At 40.4% G+C, this 22,410-nt stretch overlaps 1 protein-coding gene across 2 annotated transcripts in view; it reads left to right on the top strand.

The window, feature by feature from the left end:
* Positions 1-22,410, top strand: part of GRM7 (glutamate metabotropic receptor 7) — a 621,924-nt gene that overhangs the window by 259,464 nt on the left and 340,050 nt on the right. For both annotated transcript variants that reach the window (XM_034998142.1, XM_034998141.1), the window contains exon 4: positions 12,346-12,486. In XM_034998142.1, the coding sequence (XP_034854033.1) occupies positions 12,346-12,486 (141 nt within the window). The remainder of the gene's footprint in view (positions 1-12,345; positions 12,487-22,410) is intronic.

Below are 22,410 nucleotides of genomic sequence, written 5' to 3'. Positions count from 1 at the left end.
TATTAATTAAAATTTTGGGAAGCTTTCATATAATATATAACAATTTTAAAAGAATGACACTGAGATGCAATCAATTATGACAACATACTCAGTCTTTATTTGATGTTTTAAAAGACATTTGAGCAAGTGATATTATCTGAGTAATCATGATGCATATACCAAGAATAGATACTATATGAGTAACCATGATATACATATACCAAAAATAGATACATTCAAGTTAAGAGACCTTGTCTTCTGTGTTTCTGGTGTCCCTTGGACAACTCTTCTAGGGTGGTGTGTAAAATGTACATGTGAGTGATAAAATCACATAATATTCTAGAGCAATATTCTAGACTGCACAGCAGAATAACCTGAGAAGCTGAAATGCTAATGCCTAGGCCCACCAACAGAAGCTCTGATTTAGCTGGTCTGGCCTGGAGTCCAGGCCTAGGGTTGTGTGTATGCCTGTGTGTGTATGTGTGTGTGTGAGTGTGTGTGTTTATGTTTCATACACGATTCCGGTGCGTAGCCAGGGCTATGAACTACTGTTGCAGACATAGATATTCTACAAATACCTCATGCAGAACAGAGGCTGAGCTCCTGGAGGAAGGAACTGTACACATATGCGTACTTGTGGGCCATTATAGCACAGCCCTAGGGAGATGCATCAGGCCTTGCCAAGCATCCCCCTTCTTATCTAAAGGCTGTCTTTTATGAAAGGCAGATCTCAGTTGGAGAATTCCCTGGCAGATCCTCAGTGACTGTTTTGGATTTAACATGATCTTCTCCAGCTAGGTAATTGGGCCCACAGCCTGTCTGGGAACTTACTGTCGTGTTCCTTCCTGGATGTTGAGAAAGTAATAGAAGTTGAGAAGGGTCTTGGAGTTCAGGAGACAGAGTTCCTCTTCTCTGATGGATTCTTGAAGGCATGGTTTTTTAAAAAAAATGAAGGAACTTCCCTGGGATCTACTAATCATATGGTAGATTTTCAACCCTGATGGCAGCAGGAGGACAATACCAGGATGTGTGTTCTATGGAATGTAGGATATGCTCCCTTTCATACTTGTACTCTCCCACAAGGAAGCCTCTTGGTGGCCTAGCAGGAAATCATAGAAAATTCTACACTCTTTTGAGTCCTACAGAAAAAAAAAAAAAAAGTCTTTATAATGCAAATAGCAGTATTAAGCCACAGACACTGACCAACAAATAAGCAATGTTTGCAACACACCCTATTATTCTTGGTTTCTATAAAGACAATCCCTACCATATACCATATTTCCTTTTATGAAAATGTGAGCAAGAGCACCATGTGTTTTTCTATGTTTTAACTATTCCCTCTGAACTTTTATGGTGAAGGGACATTTCAGATTGAATCCCAGACTTTAGGACTTCTTACCTAAAATATTTCAGAATGTATTTCTAACTGGTAAAACCTATTTATATAATCATCATGCCATTATCACATTTGATAAAATTAATGATTTCTTAATATCATCCAGTACTTCATACAGCTTTTCTAAAAAATGCATATACTTACTTCATTGGGTAAGTACCATGAAGTAAAATCACTAGATCAAAGGGGTTGTACCTTTTTTTATGACTTTTGACACATAGCACTAACATGTGTTGCAGCCAAGATTGCACAAAGATTCATTGTTACTGGAAAGAAAGACATGGAAATAGAAAATAACATAGTATGGATGGATGAAGGGAAAGATGAGGGAGGCCGGAGGGGAGGAAGGCAAGAAATAGAAAAAACCCAAGGCCAAGTTAATGCTGTAAACTATGTGAGTGATCACTGAGTCTGACCCTAGACCAATGCTCTGTATGGAACACTTAACTAACTAACACAGGGGTTTAAGCTGAGCATCATTATGAAGGTGGGGTAGAAGAAAGAAGAGCAGGAACATTCCACCATACCCTGTGGCCTGCAGGAAGTTGGCTTCTTCAAATCTCACCTCCTAAAGCACTCACTTGAGGGATGGCCTTGTATCTTTCTTGTCTACTGAACTTATGCATCCTGAGTTGCTGCAAAGCAACATCTATTCTAGCTGTTAAGCTCACAGATGCTGCACATGGCATAGGAAATCAAGGAGGGGCTTTCTCAGAGGGAAGGTGGTTGGTTGCTTTATACTATCTGGCTGCTACTAGCAACTGTAAGAGATTAGCTGGTTTAGCCTTCATATTTTAAATCTTTACACCCATCTCTAAGGTAGGTACAATTGTACTCATTTAATAGGCGAAACAAAGATACCACTTTAAGTTTCTTCTGGAAAGAATGAATGCATATATACATGCATAAATGATGGAGAAGCAGAGTGAATGAATATCCAGTTCAACAACAAAACATGGACAGTAAGTGATCCACTTAGCATAAGAGAAGTTAAATAAAATAGCTGGTGACTGGCAGAGTTAGGGTTCAAACTCAGGTCTATCTGACTCGAGAGCCAGGACCTTGATAGATGACTATTTCATTGAGAGTTTCTGGTGATCAAATTCAAAGTTTTCTGAATTTCCTCTTCTTGTACTCTCTTTCTCTTTTTTAGTCACTTTACACGTGTGTCTGTGTTTATTTTCTTTTAATTTAGCTAACATCTGTACTTATTATGTGCCATGCATTATTCTCAACACTGCATGTATTCTCACATGGAAACCTCTTAAGAATCCTATGGAGTAGATATTATCATCATTTTATCCTCAGTTTTACAGACTGAGAAACTTAGCCTGGTTAAGTCATTTGCTCAAGGTCATCTAGCTAGCAAGTGACAAAACTAGGAATTGAACCCTAGAATTCTAGTTTAGGAGTCTGCTTTTAACCATTATAATGCTAAAACTATCAATTTAATATGTATTGTTTATACCCATATTTGTTTCCATATAAGTGTACTCAGATTACATAAAATGCCCTTCTGCATCCCAGTTTAAAAGAGTGAAAAAATGGCAAGCATTCTAGCATTATATAATACCCAACAGCCCTTTGGAGGCATTTTGTGGAATAATATTGCAAACATTATTCCTTCTACCTCATCCATAAACACTCCCCATGGGATTTTTGTTCTTTGTAGGGTAATTTCCATTGTAGTAATTCTTATTTGTTTTCTCAAAAATAATAGCTGGTTTCCACCACTCTCAATAGATATAGCCAGCAAATTTGGGGGCACATCTGAAAGCCTAACTTATCCCACTAGATCACCAAGGATTTTCTTGCCAAACTGATTACATGTCTCCAACTTCGATTTACTTCAATAAATGTTTACAGGCACTTGGGCAGTTTCTTCATGGTAAGAACTCAGAGTCATGAGAGAGACAGATAGACAAGGACATGATCTCCCACAGCACTGTGCAAGTGCAGTCAGGGCCATGTGCCCAGGGTATGGGAAGTGTGCCACATGACGCTGGATCCTACCATGGCTGTTCTGCAGCAGGTGGCATCACACCAAGTGTGGAGGATCTCCAGTTTCTGCAACCATGCAAAATCCATTCTCTTACAGAGATGAGAAACCCCATGTTCACTTACTATGGTTAAGTCCATGTAATGCTTCTTGTATTTTTTTGTGGGCTAATACAATGTCACATTCTGAACTGGGATCCAATGTGATCATTAACCAATTATCCAACCAGCTGCTGTTTATTAATATGATTATTAAAAGGGTAATATGTTTCTAGTGATTTGAAACACTACCTTTATTCTCTGTTATATGAAATTCGCATGTGCAATCAAGTCTTTCTGGACTTTCTGTTGGATTTCAATGGTCCATTGATCTCTTTATTCTTATGTCAGGACTCTTTTTTTTAATCATAGAGGATTTATAATCTGTTGTTACATTATATTACCTGGTAGAGTTTGCCCTCCTCATCCTGACCTCCAATCGATTCTCAGCACCCCCAAACACTCATGTTCTGTTGCTCTTCTTTTTCAGAAGTCTCCTCATTCTTAATATTTTTTCCATATGAACTCTGAAGGTAACTTGTCTAGCGCTAGGGGGAAAAAATGTTAATATTTTTATTAAAATGATGTAAAATGTACAATTTAGCTTCTAGAGAATTGACATAAGGGAAACGTTAATTAATTAAAACAAAACTCCTGAAGGACGAAAGTCAACTTGATTACATGGAAGGGTATACCTGTTCTTCGATAGGTATTTTTTATTGTTGTTATTCTTTTAATTGTGGTCTTCTCTTTTGCTATATCTTTTAAGTGATTATTGTTTGTGTATATGAGGATACATTTCTCTTTGTTAGTTTTTTTTAGGGTGGGGGGTAGAGGGAGAGGGAGAGAGAGAATCTTAAGCAGGCTCCATGCCCAGTGTGGAGCCCCAGGTGGGGCTCGATCTCAAGACCCTGAGAACATGACCTGAGCTGAAATCAAGAGTCTGATGCTTAACTGACTGAGCCACCCAGGTGCACTCTGTGTTAATTTTAAATCCTGCTTCTTTCCCGACATCCCTCTGTTCTTAGCAGCTTTTTCATGGATATATTCTTAGGGGCCTGAGATACTCAATTCAGTGGAGACTGTATACCACTCATGTTGCAACAAATGTGTCAGTTGAAGTAAGAGGAGATGCATTTCTTGGGGGTGGAAACTTCAGTGTCAACCATGACAAAATGCATCTTACGAATGCAAAAAGAGGCCAGGTTGAAAGCCTTCAGAGGTGGTAGGGAAATACTGTGAGCTGGAGAATGGAGGCTCACCTGAAGGGAATAGCCATTCCTCAGCACCTGATGGCTGCCACGTGGGAATGGGGTCTGTGTTAAAGGATCATCTGATTTCACAAGTGAACCCAAAAATTGGGACTTATAAGTGAAATCTTCTGATTTTTAAATTAGCTTTAAAATACTCTTGGGGAAAAAAAATGAAATGAAATACTCTTGGGAGAAAGAGAAAGGACAAGTCCGTAGGTTAAATATGTTCTGCAAGACATCAGTTTGCAACATCTGAGAAACGAATGTCTTTCAGACCGGAGAGAAGCCGTAGAAAGTTATCTACCAATAAGACTTTTTTACTTATCATGAGTGCATTAGTTTACCGGGGGTTCTATTACAACTGACCACAAACTTAGTGGCTTAAAGACAATAGAACTTCATAACCTTATAGTTCTGGAGTCCAGAAATCTGAAAGGATGATGTCAGTTTGACGCTGCTTCCTCTGAAGGCTGTCTGGGGAGGAACTTCTGCCTCTCCCAGCATTAGGTGGCTCCAGGCGTTCCTTGGCTTATGGCTCCATTACTCTAGTCTGTGCCTGCATCTACATACACATGGCCTCCCCCACGGCTTCTGCTCCCTTTGTCTCCTACAAGGATACTTGTCATTGGATTTAGGGCCCATACAGACAATGAAGGATGATCTCACTCAGAGATCTTTAACTTAATTCCATTTGCCATATAATTTCTTGTTATCCACTATGAAAATATTTTTCAAATAAGGCCACACTCCCAAGTTCAGGGGGTTGGGATATGGACATATCTTTTTGAGGACCACAGTTTAACCCACTATGAATTATATCATATACATAGAAAAAGGGGTAAAACAAATAAAGGCTTGTTTTCAAAATTTGTTTTTCAGATTTACCCGCTTGGTAGCAGACAATGTGAGTTCCCCTGGTTCTTATTCTATTCGGTTCTCGCCTCTCCTCCCCTCATACCTTCCCCTCCGTCCCTCATCCCCACTCTCCTCTCCTTTCTTCTCCTCTTCTCTCCTCCTTTCCCTTCCCTCCTTCTCGCTGTCATTCTCTGTCTTTTTATTCATTCACAGATTTGTTCTGTATCACATGCCTATGATGTGCCAGAAACTATGTTTCTAAATCATTAGCCATCCTTCCTGAGTCGAACGTAGAACATAGGTGGCTCAAGAAGAGCTAAGAGCCTCTCCTTTATGAGATGGTAGAAAGAAGCCTTGGGTGCTCCCTGCCATTTAGGCTGACAGTGATGTTCTAATCTGCAATGCATGGCTTGTGTGGTTAAAGCAGCAATCATGGCTACTTGCTGGTCACTCTCTTATGCTGCGTGAAGCCCCGTTAGTATCTGTCAGCATCCCTTCACCCTGGCTGAACAGGCAGCTGTGTCCTCTAACCCCCTCTTGACACTCTGATAGCTTTCCTCTCATGCCACACACTTGTGAGAGCTTCTTCCTCTTCAGCTGGAAAGGTCACCTCCCAAACATCCTGCCCTAGATGAATTATGTGTCTCTTCATTTGCACACTCTTGTCTCAGCCACAAATTTCAGGGGGCATTTGAGGGCAGCACCCCAGTTAAAGAGGAAAGAACCATATAAATGTAGTCGCAATGCCAGCTAAAACCCTCCTTGTTATTTCCATGTTGTTTTAGGTTTACTTCCAAGGTTATACGAATTTTGTTCAACATGTACCCAGTGAGACATTTGCCTTAGAATCACCTGTAGATTAATTTCTGAAATTAAAATAATCTGTTCAACAAAAGGAATAATTTAATACTAAGAATTTCATCAGCTCCACATACAAGAATGACCTTTCTCCTTTAACATAATTCTTATTCTGTTTTCTGTGAGCTGAAACCCCGGTCTTGGTGCCTTGGGTTAAATTTTAAAACTCTGATAATTTAACCAATATAAAGGCATGTGTGTTCAGATCACTTTTCTTCTGAGCTCCTATAAGAATAGGAATCAAGTCTCAATTCACTGGAATACACATACATACCCCTGTCTACCTATATTATTAGAGTTATTCCATTTTCTGCTTCTGTCCCTGATTCTGTTGCACCTTGGTGACTGCACATCCTGTATTAAATACCCTATTCTTTAAAAAAAAATAAATAATGAAATGAAATGAAATGAAATTAAAAAAACACAAGTTGAGGTTCCTTACCAGTAACAGTTGGGCGTCTAACTCTTGATATCGGGGTCATGAGTTCAGGTCGTGAGTTCAGGCCCTGCATTAAAAAAAAAAAAGGTAAAATCACTAGGGTACAGAAACTGTAATGATAGGCCAAGAATATTGGGTTAGTGCCTGCAGTCAGAGGGAAAGCTTTGGACCACCCCATAGCAGAAGCTGCTTGTCTGTTAATAAAGAAGAGGTATGATGTGTGCCTAACCCAAAAGGCAACCAAGGACATTCCAGGGCATTGTGAACACATGGCTACAGCAAGATCTCTTTTAAAAACTTGAATATTTCCTGGACAGCTTCATTCCATAAGGATGAAAATGAGGGAACCAGGGAGACTTAATTTATCTCTTGCCATGGCCTTTCTAAACAGAAATAAACAAACTGGTAGGTCCTGAAAGAAATTGGACTCAACTAAGCTGAGGTAAATCAGCAAGGATTCACTCAATTGAATAACAGCTATTGACCTCTGCTTCTGCTTCTTTGAATTGTCTGAGAGGAGCTCTGTTTTCTGAAACTGGTTTTTGTCCCAGCATGGTGAGTCCATGCTGCTGGTTTTACCATTTTGATTGGCTCACTCATTCCAGCCCCTGATCATAGAATAGTTTTGCTCTTCCACCTGCTGAACCGTCCAGTTGCCTAGTGGGATTTCTGTTTGATGTAGTAGCTTGGTGACAGGACATTTATTAGAGAGGGCAAAGAGGAGGCATAATAAGTGGACCTCAGCAATGCACCATAGCCATGGTTCTCAATCTTTGGAATATGAGAATCTCCTGGGGAACTTGAGGGGAAAACAACAGGGTTGACCTGCCTCCATGATCTCTATTTTCTTCATCAGCTCTCCAGGTGATCGTGATTCCCACCAAAATGTGTGAAACACTACTCTATGTATGGACATCAAAAACCGGGGTCTAGAAGCAGGCTGATTTGGGCCCAAATTTCTCTCTGAGCCTTAGTTTCTACCTCAAAAGTGTTGCTATGATTAGTACCCACGTCTTAGGATTTATGTGACACTCATTGAGAAAATGGAGGGACGCCTGGGTGGCTCGGTCGGTTGGGCGACTGCCTTCGGCTCAGGTCATGATCCTGGAGTCCCGGGATCGAGTCCCGCATCGGGGTCCCTGCTCGGCGGGGAGTCTGCTTCTCCCTCTGACCCTCCCCACTCTCGTGTGCTCTCTCTCATTCTCTCTCTCTCAAATAAATGGATGAAGTCTTGAAAAAAAAAAATCCTTAGAGAAAATGGATACGAAGTGCTTATTATCTTTGTAATTGTAACTATCAGTGCAATTTTTTGTATGACCAAATAGAAATCTGACAAAGATTTTGACATCTCACAAAAATAGCTTATTCATATATTTATTCATTCATTAACATTAATGCCATTGGTTTATTAGAATTTTAGTAGCAATTCTAGATTGCATATATATATAGGAGATGGCTCATTTATATTTGTTGATTTTAAGGCCGGGTTGTCCTGGGAGCTTCTGTAATGCTAAATGACTTCAGTATTCTTAAGACAAAGCACATGCGATTCCATCTGATTAAATTGTCCAGTCTCTTTGCAGTTAAAACCTATTTTTTTTTCCTTTTCTCATCTGTGTTTACTCCAAGTAGCCCTCTTTGGCACTCCAAGAGAGTTCTCTGTCTCTGTGCATGTGTGTATACTCGCCAAACACTATGACATCATGTACCCTTCCTTCATAGAGACCATCACAGTTGTAATTTTATATTTATTTAAGCGGTACTTGCCAAAATCTATCTTCCCCACCAGGCTAGCTATCAATCCGACGAGGGGCCATCTGTCTTAACCCAAGATTAGTGAGTATAGAGAACAGTGCCTGTCACAGGGTAAGTGCTCAAGAAATATTTAATGGATGAGTATGGTTATTTTACAACCAACAGTCTGTATTTTACTTCATCAGGCACAATGCTGAATACTTTACAAATAATGGCTCATTTAACCCCTCTAACACTAAGGTAGATATTAAAATTAATCCCCTTCTACAGATGAGGAAACTGAGACACAAAATAGCTGAGTCATCTGTTCAAGGTCATACAGGTAGAAAATGGGAATGTCAGAGTCAGACCCACACCCACACCCACAGACCCACACAGCATGTCTCTGAGCGAGAACAACATGTCTGTATTCACCAGGACACTGTGCGGCTTCCGTACCAAAAAAAGCCAAACTGTTGAGGTCTTCAGGACACCACTCAAAAGCAAATATATGCTACATTACTACTTGACTGAACGCTCTGAGTTTTCCCCTCAGAGTCCATGGACCTTCAGAGGAGGTAGTGAAGACACAGGGCTATTTCAGTTACCTTTTCCGCAACACTAAGACACAGCAGCTAGATTGAAATGCCAGGCTGGAGAGCCCAGAGTGGTGACAGGGCATACAGGTGAGGAACAGCTTGGGAGGCTGCAAAGGGGCCCAGAGCATCAATGCTGAGGAAAATTCACCAGCAAGTAATACAGCATGTTCTATCTTCCCGGGCCATCTGCAAGCAATAGGATGGTAAGCAAAGCTCCTGCCATCTGAACCAAGGCATAAATTTGAGGCCAAGAGGGTGGCAATACTGAGATCTTACAAATTGGGCTGGAACTGCTCAAGTCCCACCTGCTGAAGTTCAGGATTTGCTCCGGAATCCTGCTTCTCAAAGTCCGGGCAGCATGAGGATCATGTGGGGCTTGTTAAAATGGAGGATTTGCCCTGGAGCCCTGCTTATTAAAGTATAAGCAGCATGAGCATCATCTGGGGATTTTTAAAACTGCAGTGTATCTGGCCCCACCCCAGACCTCCTCAATCAGAATCCGCATCTTAGGAGATACTCAGGAAATTCATATATACATGCATTTGGGAAGCAAGAGCAGTTCTCAACTTACAGGTGCAGGTAGCCAGCGGGCTCACAGGGAGGAGGAAGAGGAGGAAGCTAAGCATCAGCTATGTATGTGAGTGAAAAGGACAGGGGCTCTGGTTCAGACGTCCTGCTCCTTTTCTATGTTGTGCTGTAGTGCATACAGACAGCCTTTATGATACTTGCTTTCTTTCCTGAAGTCTGTTTGTTCTCGCTCAGATCAGAGGGACGTTCTGACTGCTGCTTTCCTTTCTTTTTCTTCTCTTTTAAATGTTCCGTAGTCACCTACCTGCACATAAGCCGCAATACTAGTCCCTCCTTCCTCAATGGGCTCTTGCATTTCCAGCAGACACAGGATGGAGAGAAGCGTTTTGACGCGGTAGACATTTTCAGTGATGAGGTTTCCTTTAAAGATGTTTTCTTCTGAGCTGAGGCATGGATATATCCTTGCTACAATCTGAGCCATTTCAGTAGTTCCTATTCTAGTCTGGTTTGGGATTCAGACCTGTGACACGCGGCAGAAGAGTTTACTTCTGAACCTTGGACGTGTTCTGTCTAGGGTACTTCTTCCTGAAGGGTGTTTTGTTTGCGTGTTGCGCATAGAGGCTCCAGGTGCTGTGAGTGTTTCAGTTGTCTGGCTACTTAAAAAATTACCTCCAGTGTTACTGGCTTAATCATCAACTACCACTGTGCAATGGGAGCTGGTCTTAGCTAAGTGGTTCTTCTACCACGGTCTGCTGGAGGGCTGCAATCTCCAAAGAAGTTTTGCTGAGACGGGCTGGGCTTTTTCCACAGGACCTATCATCCTCCTGTCAAATGTCTTAGAGCACGGCAGCTGGATTCCAAGAAAGAGAATTCCACAAAAACAAGCCACAGTCAGGCCAGGGCTTCCCAGCCTCTGCCTGCGTCACACCTGTCCATGTCCCACGGAGAAGGGCATAGTGCAGCAAAGGGGACGTGTAGATAGGTATGAAGCCCTGGAAGCAGGGTCTAATTAGGGGTCATTGTCACAATCTAGCACTGTTGATTACTTGGGCTTTTGGGGGGGCCAGGTGGGAGGGGAGGACATGGGGCAAAAAGCTGCAGACCAGTCACCATGTATGCATGTGTATACATGACTGAATGCATATATTTAGTGTTTTTGGAAACATCGGGGACTCATGTGTATTTTCCTTAAAGATTTTCCTTTGTTTAGGAATATTGTGTTCTACTTAATAGTCGTCTGGAGGCAGGGCTGTGGTAGAACAGGGATGCAGGAGGACTTCCAGCCGGATAGCTTAATCAGTATTGATATCGGAATGTGATCACATATTCTAGCCAGATTACTTTCAAATCAGTTAAGGTAGTGGGATAAAAGGACAGTTGGCCAGCATGTACTGACATGAGCCTGGAAAATGACCTAAGAGATGCCAAATACTCTTTCTATTTTCCCTAAAATATTATATAATCTCTTGTGCTTTGTTTTTTTCCTTTTTACTCTGTCTCATTTACTTATTTCAGATTTTCTATTTATAGTAGGTTTCATATATGTCAGGCCATGAATTTGGTGTTAGCCACTTAGTGACGAATAGAGTTAACCTGATAAGCTCCTTTCATGGAGTTTAGAGTCTGAAGCTATTTTTTTATGGTCTTAAAACGAGGGGAAAACTGAGTAATTTAAATAATGTGAAAGCAAGTCCATCTCCTGTGGTTGTTAACACTGAACTCTGTAAGTTTCCAAAGTCTTCTCACCACCCCAAACAAGGTGCTGTGAGGGAAGGAGATAGGGCCGTCTTCATTTCTGCAGAAAGATGAAAGGAAGATGAGGGAAGCATACACTTGCTCATGTTCCCCTGACTTAGGAAGTGGTGGAGCTGGCCCTCCAGCCCGCCTCGTGATACTGAATTCTGTCTGATTCTCCTAAGACCTTGTGGCTCCGTTGGAACATTTAAGGCTGCACTCCTAAAGAGGTAGCAAGAGATTTCCTGGGGACCTGGCCTCTTGAGTTTCTGCTCCTCACACACACCCCTGCACTCGGTGAGCAACACTGAGCTTTATGTTAGACTCGCATTTACTTGTGGCCTTTTCAGAAACTTCCATTTTGGTTAGAATATCAATGACACAATGGAGCATTATTAAAGGGAGGTGTTAAAATGCTATTCACAGGTCAGTAGCTCACGTAGTCTGAGATGCAGCATTACCTAATCATTGACTTTGGGCATGCTTCTATTTCATCTGAGCCTCTGTTTCCTCATTGGCAAAGTGGGAATGATAGTAGTTGCCATATTGGTTGTTGAGACGAATAAAAGAACCTATGTGAAGCACAGAATCCTCTCCATAGTAAGCACTGAAATTATCAATTACTATCTTGATGATGAGGAGAAGACACTTTGTCCCTGGTCTAGCATTACTGGAGATGCAAGACATGTTGTGATCATCATGTCATCTTTAAGGCCATTGTGACTGTGTCATTTATAGGTCACATCCCTGCCTAACAGATTGAAATAGGGATTTAGCCATAGGTTAGCACTGGAATATATATAGATATTTTTTTATTGACACAAAAGAGCATCCAGTCTACTAAAACAAAGAAAAACCATCACTGGTATTTTTATTTCTAAATGTCCCAGCAGTGCCCCATAAGCAATGACCTTTTCATTTAACTCTGTTTAGGGTTTGATGCCTATTTTACGTCCCGCACACTTGAAAACAACAGAAGAAATGTATGGTTTGCTGAATACTGGGAGGAAAACTTCAACTGCAAGTTGACGATTAGTGGGTCAAAGAAAGAAGACACAGATCGCAAATGCACAGGTAATTTCATTCTAGTTGTCCTTCTCCTGGTACTCTACGTGGCCATCATTGAAATGTCTGCATAGCTGACAGAAGGAAGCTTGGCTGGAGACAAATTGAAAAAGTAAATTGAATTTTACTAGATTGTTCAGAAAATGGAACAGGAGCATAAGTCTTGCAGGACAAGAGTAGAACAGACAAAATTGTATTCTTTTCTGCCTGTCCATCTAGCAGTAATTGACATTTTCATTGATTCTTGGAATTCAAAAGATCCTGTTGCTTTGAATGTTCTCAGTGATAAATATTAGTTCATGTTTTAGCCAGGAGTATGAAGTCATTTTCACATAGACGAAAATCCAGCAAATTCCCTATCAGCACCGGATTTAACTCTTATCTTGGACCATACTGTGTATTTGATTAAAGAAACAAGATACTTGGGTTTAGAGTAATGAGAATTCCAGTGGATTTCCATAGCATCCAAGTTAATGAGTCACCTGCTATTTAAAATATGCTTAAAAATACTTGGGAGGGGGCACCTGGTTGGCTCAGTCAGTAGAGCATGTGACTCTTGATATCGGCGTCATGAGTTTGAGCCCCATGTTGGACTTAGAGTTTACCTAAAAAAATTCATAAGCAGCCTCGTAGGTAACCTTGCATAATTATTCCAAATTAAAAAACGTGTGTGTACACCATGCGTATATATGTACATGTATGAAGTAGTCAGAAGATAAAATTAAACATTCATTGGTGTATTCACAAATATTTATTGAGCAACTCCTTCCTGTTCACAGTACTAGGCACTGTGATCTGATGGTAAGCAAGCCAGGTAAAGACCTGGCTTTCATGCTGCTCAGAGGACAGTGGGGGAAAATTGATGTTATCCCTGTGATCTCTCCATGAATACATAATTATAAACTGTAATAAGCATTCTGAGGGTTATATGGGCCTATAACTAAGAAGTTTCACTTACATTGAAGGCAGAAGCTGTCTCAAAAGACCTTCTTGAAGAGCCGGTAGGCATTGGCTAGTTAGAAAGGGGGAAGGGCAGATAGAATTTCTCATGGAGGAATAACATGACAAAGGGCTTGTAGCAGGAGCAATTATGGTGCCTCTGAGGACATAAAAAACAGAACTACCTGACTGAAGTACAGTGAATAGGACGAATATGTGAGCTGAAGCTGCTAGTGTAGAGATGTGGACAAGGAATAAACCACGTGGGGACATACGTGGAATTTGGTCTTTACCGTAAGCTTACTGGTACCGGCGGCGGTGGTGGTGGTGGTGGTTACAGAAGCATGTGACATGTTCTACCATCTTACCACCTAGCCCTATATTACATAGCAATACCCAGTTTCATACTTCAGTAGCCTTGATCATTTGTAGTGATGACCTTGAAATACCACAAAACGCTAAAATGTTATTCTAAATGATCTAAAAAACTCACTCATTCGGATATACTGATACTTAGTTTATCTTTGCAGTGTGGGTCTTTGAATATTGGTCATCCAGATACGGTAGATTGGCCCATTCAACAGACACCTATTAATGAGGAATAATGCATGCAAACCATGGTCCTAAACACATCAGGAATGGTGTGAATATGCCTTTTCCTCAAGGTGTTTTTGTGAAGGAGAAGATAAGATAGGAACAGAGCTATGAGTAAATATAATGATACAAAATCACTATTACATAATTAGATAAATAACTCAGTAAATTACAATACCAGATGAACTATATTCTCTATGCCATAGTATATAGCAACAATGTTTTCAGAAATATGATCTTTATAATATTGAAGGGAGGGAGAAAAAAATTACTTCAATGTTGACTAGACCTGGGTGAAACAAAACTCTCAAGAGGAAACTGAAAAAAATTAGTTTGCCATCTGGATAATTTGTCTATATGACAAGGAACATCCAGGTACACTAGAAGTATCTTGATTAATGATAGCAGTTTTTTGGTTTCTTCTGACATTTTGTGTTCTGTAGAGTCTGGAAGGTGGAATGGATTGTCTTGTGGCCATTAGGATTGTTCTAAGGCCAAGCCCCACACTTTTAATGTTTTGACAACACTGTTTTATCTGTAATCACATTTTCATGCTGATCAGCAAGAATTGGGGTTCATAAAAACAAGCTCATTATCCAAATCATTATCTTTCAAAAATGGATATAGAAGTGTTTTTTTTTTCATACCCCATTCATTCCATGTAAAAAAAAATCTGTGATCATATTTACTAAATTATCTGTGACCCAAAATTATTTCAATACTGTCTCTGCCCTCTTTCCTTCCTTACCACTTTCACCATTGTAAGATGTGCCCTACTGAGTGAAGATAAACACTACTAACCTCATTGTGTCCCTTATTCCTGTCACTGGATATGAGTACATGGGTGGTCGTATGTTTGTTTCTTGTACCGCCTTTCCCCAAATCCAGTGAATCCCATATTCTGCTTTGGAAGTATTCACAAATTACTTTAGACCTTTAGAAACAGTTGACCCTTGAACAACATGGGCTGGAACTGCACGGGTCCACTTAAACAGATTGTTTTCTATAGATACAGTACTATAAATGTATTCTCTTAAAATTTCCTTAACATTTTCTTTAGAATACTTTGTTAGAATACAGCATGTAATACCTATAGCATACAAAATATGTGTTCATTGACTGTGTTACTGGTAAGGCCTCCTTGCAACAGTAGGCTATTAGTAAAGTTTTTGGGGAGTCAAAAGTTACAGGTGGATTTTGACTATGCAGGGGTTGACACCCCTAACCCCCCATGTGCTTCAACTTGGAAGTGGAATGATTGGAGAAAAAGCATGCTGAGAGGGAAGGAAGAGATGGAGAGAAGTGACAGATTGATAAGAGTTCTTGAGACCATGGTGAGAAATTAAGTTTTAATGATGGAAAAGAGTGGATGGGAGAGGGGAGTTTTGATGGGCTTAAGGATGTAGATGATAAAAGGGAAAGATGCTTTGGTAACCAGGTTTAGAAACACAGAAAGAATGGTCACATTGGAAAGAAAGAACCCAATGAGGAAGCAGGCTAAGAAGTCTGGCACTGAAGACAGCAAGTCCGGCTCTAGACAGCATAGACAGTGGATGTTCTGAGGACTGCAGAGAGCAGCCCACCTTGCAGATCTCCCTCTATGACTGGTTCTGCTAAAGAATAAGAAAGTCTTAAAATACTCCTAGGATTTGGGCACAAATTAAAATGCCAACTTGTTTTTCTATATCTTTTTACATAGCCTTTTTAGCCATAATGAGGTATTTATTATATATTAGCTCCAAGTAGATGATCGATGAGTCAATCACCTGGCCAGACAAGCTTTGAAGGTGAGGTGTGGGTCCCATACTAGTTGGAGAGAGCAGATTTCTGCAGTCAGGGAATAGCAGTGAGTTCTGAAAAGCCAAGGTGGTAAAAAGTCATGGAAGGAAGAATAACTGATGAAAAAAATGATATATTATTAAACTGTGTATACTTCATAATTTAACTTGGAGCTAGATGTGCCTGAATTCTTATAGAAACTTATCTGAACAAATGGGCAATTTTTATTCCTATAAATTATCCATATGCATTTAAATGCATATGTTTGTCTCCTTCAAATATTTTAAGAACATCAGCTTTGCTTGATACCCAATTCCTAGTTCTCTCAACCTTAAGAGCTAGTCATTCTTCATCCTACCTTCCCTGGTGATTCCCTAATTTTTACTGATACAGACTAAGATTTGCTGGTGACCCATCCTGCTCATGGGTTATCTTGACTGACATCCCCCAAGGGGACATACAGTTAAGTTTTTTGGTGGTTTAAGCTTTCACAGAAAGCACAAATTCTTGACAGATACTATGCTGTTTCATAGTAGACCTAGATTTTGTCAGGGACATAGTGCTAGCTACACACACACTAAAGTCCTTCTAGATACTTCCAGAATAAAGTAAGTTCTTCTAGATACATTACAGAATAAAGTCCCTCTCCATACTTCCAGAAGTATACCTCTAGACTATTCATTGTTTGAGGGCAGAAAGCTCAGATGTGATTTTTCTTTTTTTGTGCTTCCCAACTCCCACCTCACTAGCTCAATGTGTTTACCCTTAACACTTGCCAGTATATTGTTGACACAAAGACCAGTTTAGAATATGATCTTTTTGGGAATGACATGTTTTTATGGAGATACCAAGGTTAAGGAAAGAAGGAAAAGTATACAGGTGGTGATATCCCTGAAAAAGAGATTTGAGACCATCCTGGAGTGCAGAAAATCACTCTAGCAAAGTGTTTAAGAAACCAGAATTTTTGGCATAAAAGAGGCCTGGGTTTGTGTTTTAGAGCTATCCCTGAATGCTCCCATGAGAGATTGGATATTATTTAATTTCTCAAAGTCTTTTCTCATCTTTGAAATTGGAATAATAAAGCTTTACACCTTAAGTTGTTGTAGGGATTACATTAGATAACTTACAGAGGAACTAAAATGATACTGGCATATTAAAGCTCAGTAATGGTGGGGCGCCTGGGTGGCTCAGTCAGTTAAGTTTCTGCCTTTGGCTCAGGTCATGATCCCTGCGTCCTGGGATTGAGCCCCACATTGGGCTTCCTGCTCAACGAGGATTCTGCCTCTCCCTCTCCTTTCTTCCCTCTGTCCCCCGCCTCTCGTACTTGCTCACATACTCGTGCACTCTCTCTCAAATAAAATCTTTAAAAAATAAATAATAAAGCTCAGTAATGGTAACAATCACCTGCCATTTGGAGCTGAATGCAGTTGCCTGTGAGGGTTTCATGAAGATCCTATTGTCACATGTTAGTGATACAGAAAATCGGGGTGTATATCAAATCCTTTCAGGGAATTGAATAAGCATGTAAATATAGACAGAAGTTTTTCATTGGGATACACATTGTACAGTGATGTAAGGAGGTATCCAAAGTTTACAGACAGGCGGCATGCAACTTCATGCTGTGATGGAATATGAAGCTCAGGGTTTCAAGAATTTCAGTGCCATAATGTAGAGTGTATGTCTAAGCATCCCTGGGCCTTGGACTTGACGGACACCTCATGTACCAACTTTCGTACCATTTTTATCTCTGACATGCTTTCTTTATGTGGTTGATAGCATCTCTAAGGTCTTTGCTCTCAAACCCATTTTTTTTTATTTTATTATGTTATGTAATCACCATACATTACATCATTAGTTTTTGATGTAGTGTTCCATGATTCATTGTTTGCATATAACAACCAGTGCTCCATTCAGTACATGCCCTCTTTAATACCCATCACCAGGCTAACCCTTCCCCCCACCCCCCTACCCTCTAGAACCCTCAGTTTTTTCCTCAGAGTCCATAGTCTCTCATGGTTCCTCTCCCCCTCCGACTGCCCCCCTTCATTTTTCCCTTCCTACTATCTTTTTTTTTTTTTAACATATAATGTATTATTTGTTTCAGAGGTACAGGTCTATGATTCAACAGTCTTACACAATTCACAGTGCTCACCATAGCACATACCCTCCCCAATGTCTATCACTCAGCCACCCCATCCCTCCCACCCCACCCCCCACTCCAGCAACCCTCAGTTGGTTTCCTGAGATTAAGAATTCCTCATATCAGTGAGGTCATATGATACATGTCTTTCTGTGATTGACTTATTTCGCTCAACATAACACCCTCCAGTTCTATTCACGTCGTTGCAAATGGCAAGATCTCATTCCTTTTGATGGCTGCATAATATTCCATTGTATATATATACCACATCTTCTTTATCCATTCGTCTGTCGATGGACATCTTGGCTCTTTCCACAGTTTGGCTATTGTGGACGTTGCTGCTATAAACATCGGGGTGCACATACCCCTTCAGATCCCTACATTTGTATCTTTGGGGTAAATACCCAGTAGTGCAATTGCTGGGTCGTATGGTAGCTCTATTCTCAACTTTTTGAGGAACATCCATACTGTTTTCCAGAGTGGCTGCACCAGCTTGCATTCCCACCAGCAGTGTAGGAGGGTTCCCCTTTCTCTGCATCCCCGCCAACATCTGTCATCAAACCCATTTTTTAAACTCAGAAGGATGTTCTGAGAATCTGAATGTGCTTGCCTATTGCAGCCCATAAAAATTATCACTCTGTCATATCTTATGACTTACACAGAACATTTGTCTAACTAACATTACTCTTCTGCCAAATGTCACTTTATGGATACTGATTCATCAGAGTTACCTCTTTACTGAACAGAAGGAACTCAGCATTTAGAAATCCATCATCCCATGAAGGGACAATTTGACTTTCAAAGATTTGTTTTCCTTTTGAGATGACAGAGGATGAATAAATTGATGACTTTTTTTAAAAATAAGAAAAAAAATTGTTTTCCATTTCTAGTGCTTGCAAGTCACACAATAAGCAGATTTGATTTTGATTTGAGTCCCTAATCAGTGGTTGCTATGGAAAGATACTGGAGGCTTAAGAGCATACCCTGGTAAATGTTCACATTTGGGGAGAATCCTTAAACTGTCTTTTTCTTTACACCTCACTTATCAAAGCTAATAATTTAAGTAAAGGTCACTTTCTTAGTGAAGCCAGAAAAGTCTTTTAAGAAATGCTGTTAATGAATAAACCATGTATTTCTCAAGTTTTCATTCATTTCACATGGGACCCAGGCCCATCAGAGCCTATATAATTTAACCAGTCTATCAAGACAAAGGAAGAACACTTGAGTAAGTCAAATGCCTTGAGAATATATGTGCAAAAAGCATTATGACTATACTAATTAATTTTTCCTGCCATTTTATTTTATTCTGAATTGACCTTTAATTGTTATATAGGTGTTCTATTGCAGCACCTAATGTACTCAGCATGATTGAGGAATCCACATCTAAGTGTTACAGATAATGTCTAACCCCTTGGTGCTCTTTTTGAAGTCCTTTTGATGAGAAGCAATATAAAATACCGTTTTTATACCTTTATGCTTTTTTAAATACAAGTTCAAGACAGATTAATTATGACTTAGCATGTAGCAGCCATTATGGAATTGTGTTAATATGTTCTTTGTTAAAATTTTTATTCTGACTTACTTCTAGAAATCAAAATATTGGTTGATGTTTCTCTTGCTACCATCACCCTTAAGTCTGCCCCTACCTCCCTCCTCAATGGCTGGTTTCTGTGTGGTAAATGGAACCATATAAGCCAAATTAATATTTTTTAATTTATTCATTTAAAATGAATATTAAGTATTAAATGTCTCAGAATCTTCACAGAAAGTTTAGGGTATTACTCTTTTTCCAATGGTCTCAACGAGTGTTGTGAATGGAGCAGTCCTTGTGGTTTTATTGTTTGGAAGACCTTCTGCAACAACCATCAGGAAACCTTATTACTTACAAGACTTTGAGATTACACAGCACACCTGGGGCCAGAGTGGGGTGATGGGTAGAGAGAGAAAATGCTCATTGCCTTGTGGTTCTACTTTAATTGAGAGCCAGGGTGGGGCCCATTGGTTTATTCTTCACTGGTGAGTTTAAAAACCATAATACTGGGCATTTGGAGTGCAGATAGAGAAAAGGGAAGTGGCCCAAATTGTCAGTTATTGAAATCAACCAATAAGATCTAAAATAAAGGAGTCTCACTGGGGAAATGTCCTCAGGACTCTTGATCTGTTCCTGTGGCTGGCAGCATGTTACAAAGATAGCCCTCTCTGTAAAGGATGCCTCTGCAATCAGAGCTTAATGCAGGCACTTGCATTACAAAAAAAAAAAAAAAAACACACACACCAAAAAAAACAAAAACAAAACCAAAAAAACCTGTCAGGGCTTCTACTAAAATCCACCTGTGATGCCAACGGATCGAAGTCCATGATGAGGACATTAACTTCTTGGGTAGCTGATAAGCTGAAAGTCCGGGGTAGAGCACATTATAACCCAGAGAGTACACAACTAAGTAGGATTATAGCAAACCCTTTAATAATTACAGAGGTAAGAGTCTGAAATCCAGTCTGTAACCATTGTTCTAAACAAGGAGGGTTCGTCCATGAAAATAGGTCCCTGATCTCTGGGGCCCACCCTGATAATCTGTTCAAGGATTTGAGTAATACTGTGAAATACTTTATCTTGTTGGGCCATCTGGTATAAGTAGGTTTGAACCTGTCCTGAGTTAATAGATGATTCCGTATGTCAGCAAATGAGTTTCTTAGTCCTCAGAACCGGTCAATTCAATCAAAGGAGGCAACGATGCAATTGGATTACCCATGTTAGGCCTATATACTACAGGTACTTAATAAGAGGCATTTCTTTTTTTTTTTTTTTTAAGACTTTATTTATTTGAGAGAGAGAACACAGAGGGAGAGTGAGAGGGAGAAGCAGACCTCCCACTGAGCAACGGGACCCTGAGACCATGACCTGAGCTGAAGGCAGATGCAACTGACTGAGCCACCCAGGTGCCCCTCAAGTTGTCCCACTTCAGTTTGCAATTCACGAAAAGGGGAGTTTTAGTTCTCAGTGATTCCCAGTCAGAGGATTAGACAAAAATTGGAAACCTTAGTTTGGAAAATTGTAGTCAGATATTGAAGGAAATGACAAGAATTCTGTATACAGTCCAGTGTACAGGTAAAAAACAAAACCTCAGCAATAATAGAACTAGAGTTAATTTCCACAGGCGTATATTATAGTTCGTACTGACCTATCTTTCCACCTACAATTACCCCAGTTTCTATGGAAGATAATCGTAGTAAGACTAATTCATTTGCAAATTAAGTTCAGTTTCATTCAGTAAAGTTTGGCCTGTGCACATAAACTTACGTAAGTGCAGGGGCACCTGGGTGGCTCAGCCGTTAAGTGTCTGCCTTCGGCTCAGGTCATGATCCCAGGGTCCTGAGATCAAGCCCCGCATCAGGCTCCCTGCTCAGCGGGAAGCCTGCTTCTCCCTCTCCCACTCCCCCTGCTTGTGTTCCCTCTCTTGCTATGTCTCTGTCAAATAAATAAATGAAATCTTTAAAATAAATAAATAAATAAAATAAACTTATGTAAGTGCAGCAAGAATAATGAGTGACCATGTAGGCTTTTAAAAGTCTGCCTTGGGGCACCTGGGTGGCTCAGTTGTTAAGCTTCTGCCTTCGGCTCAGGTCATGATCCCAGGGTCCTGGGATCAAGCCCCGCATTGGGCTCCCTGCTGAGTGGGAAGCTTGCTTCTCCCTCTCCCACTCCCCCTGCTTGTGTTCCCTCTCTCGCTGTGTCTCTCTCTCTTTGTCAAATAAATTAATAAATAAATCTTTAAAAAATATAAAAGTCTGCCGTATTAGAATCTTTTATAAGGAATTTCAGATGGAACTTTTAACAGCCTCTTTATGCTAAGAAGCCAAACCAAGAACTTGACATCAGACTACCTGGAATACCTATAGATGTGGGTGGATTCCTGTCTTCTTGAGGTCCCCAAATATCCTGAGGTTTCTGGACCTGTCAGGAAGTGACCTTCCTTACTCACCTGGTAAGATTTTTGCTGGGAATCCTGAAAGCAAGGTACCAACCTTTTCTCCAGGGGGCCTTAATTGGCCCTTTCAAGTCAACTTTAGTTCCTTAAAGCTGTCTGGTCATACCTGAATCTATGCATGCCTCTCTCAAATGGAATATTCGGATCAAGGCCTTGATAATGCAACCAGTGTTTCCAACTGTGTCCTGTTACAAGGAGAACAGATTCTTTTTTTTAATTTATTTTTATTTTTTTATTATTTTTTTTATTTTTTTATTCTTATGTTAATCCCCATACATTACATCATTAGTTTTAGATGAAGTGTTCCATGATTCATTGTTTGTGCATAACACCCAGTGCTCCATGCAGAATGTGCCCTCCTCAATACCCACCACCAGGCTAACCCATTCTCCCACCCCCCTCCCCTCTAGAACCCTCCGTTTGTTTTTCAGAGTCCATTGTCTCTCATGGTTCGTCCACCCCTCCGATTTCCCCCACTTCATTCTTCCCCTCCCG

This window comes from Mirounga leonina, unplaced genomic scaffold (genome assembly GCF_011800145.1).
Source record: "Mirounga leonina isolate KUSES-001 unplaced genomic scaffold, KU_Mleo_1.0 Mir_94, whole genome shotgun sequence".
Taxonomy (NCBI): Eukaryota; Metazoa; Chordata; class Mammalia; order Carnivora; family Phocidae; genus Mirounga; species Mirounga leonina.
Note: the sequence above shows the minus strand (reverse complement) of the source record. Positions and strands in the feature narration are given on the sequence as shown.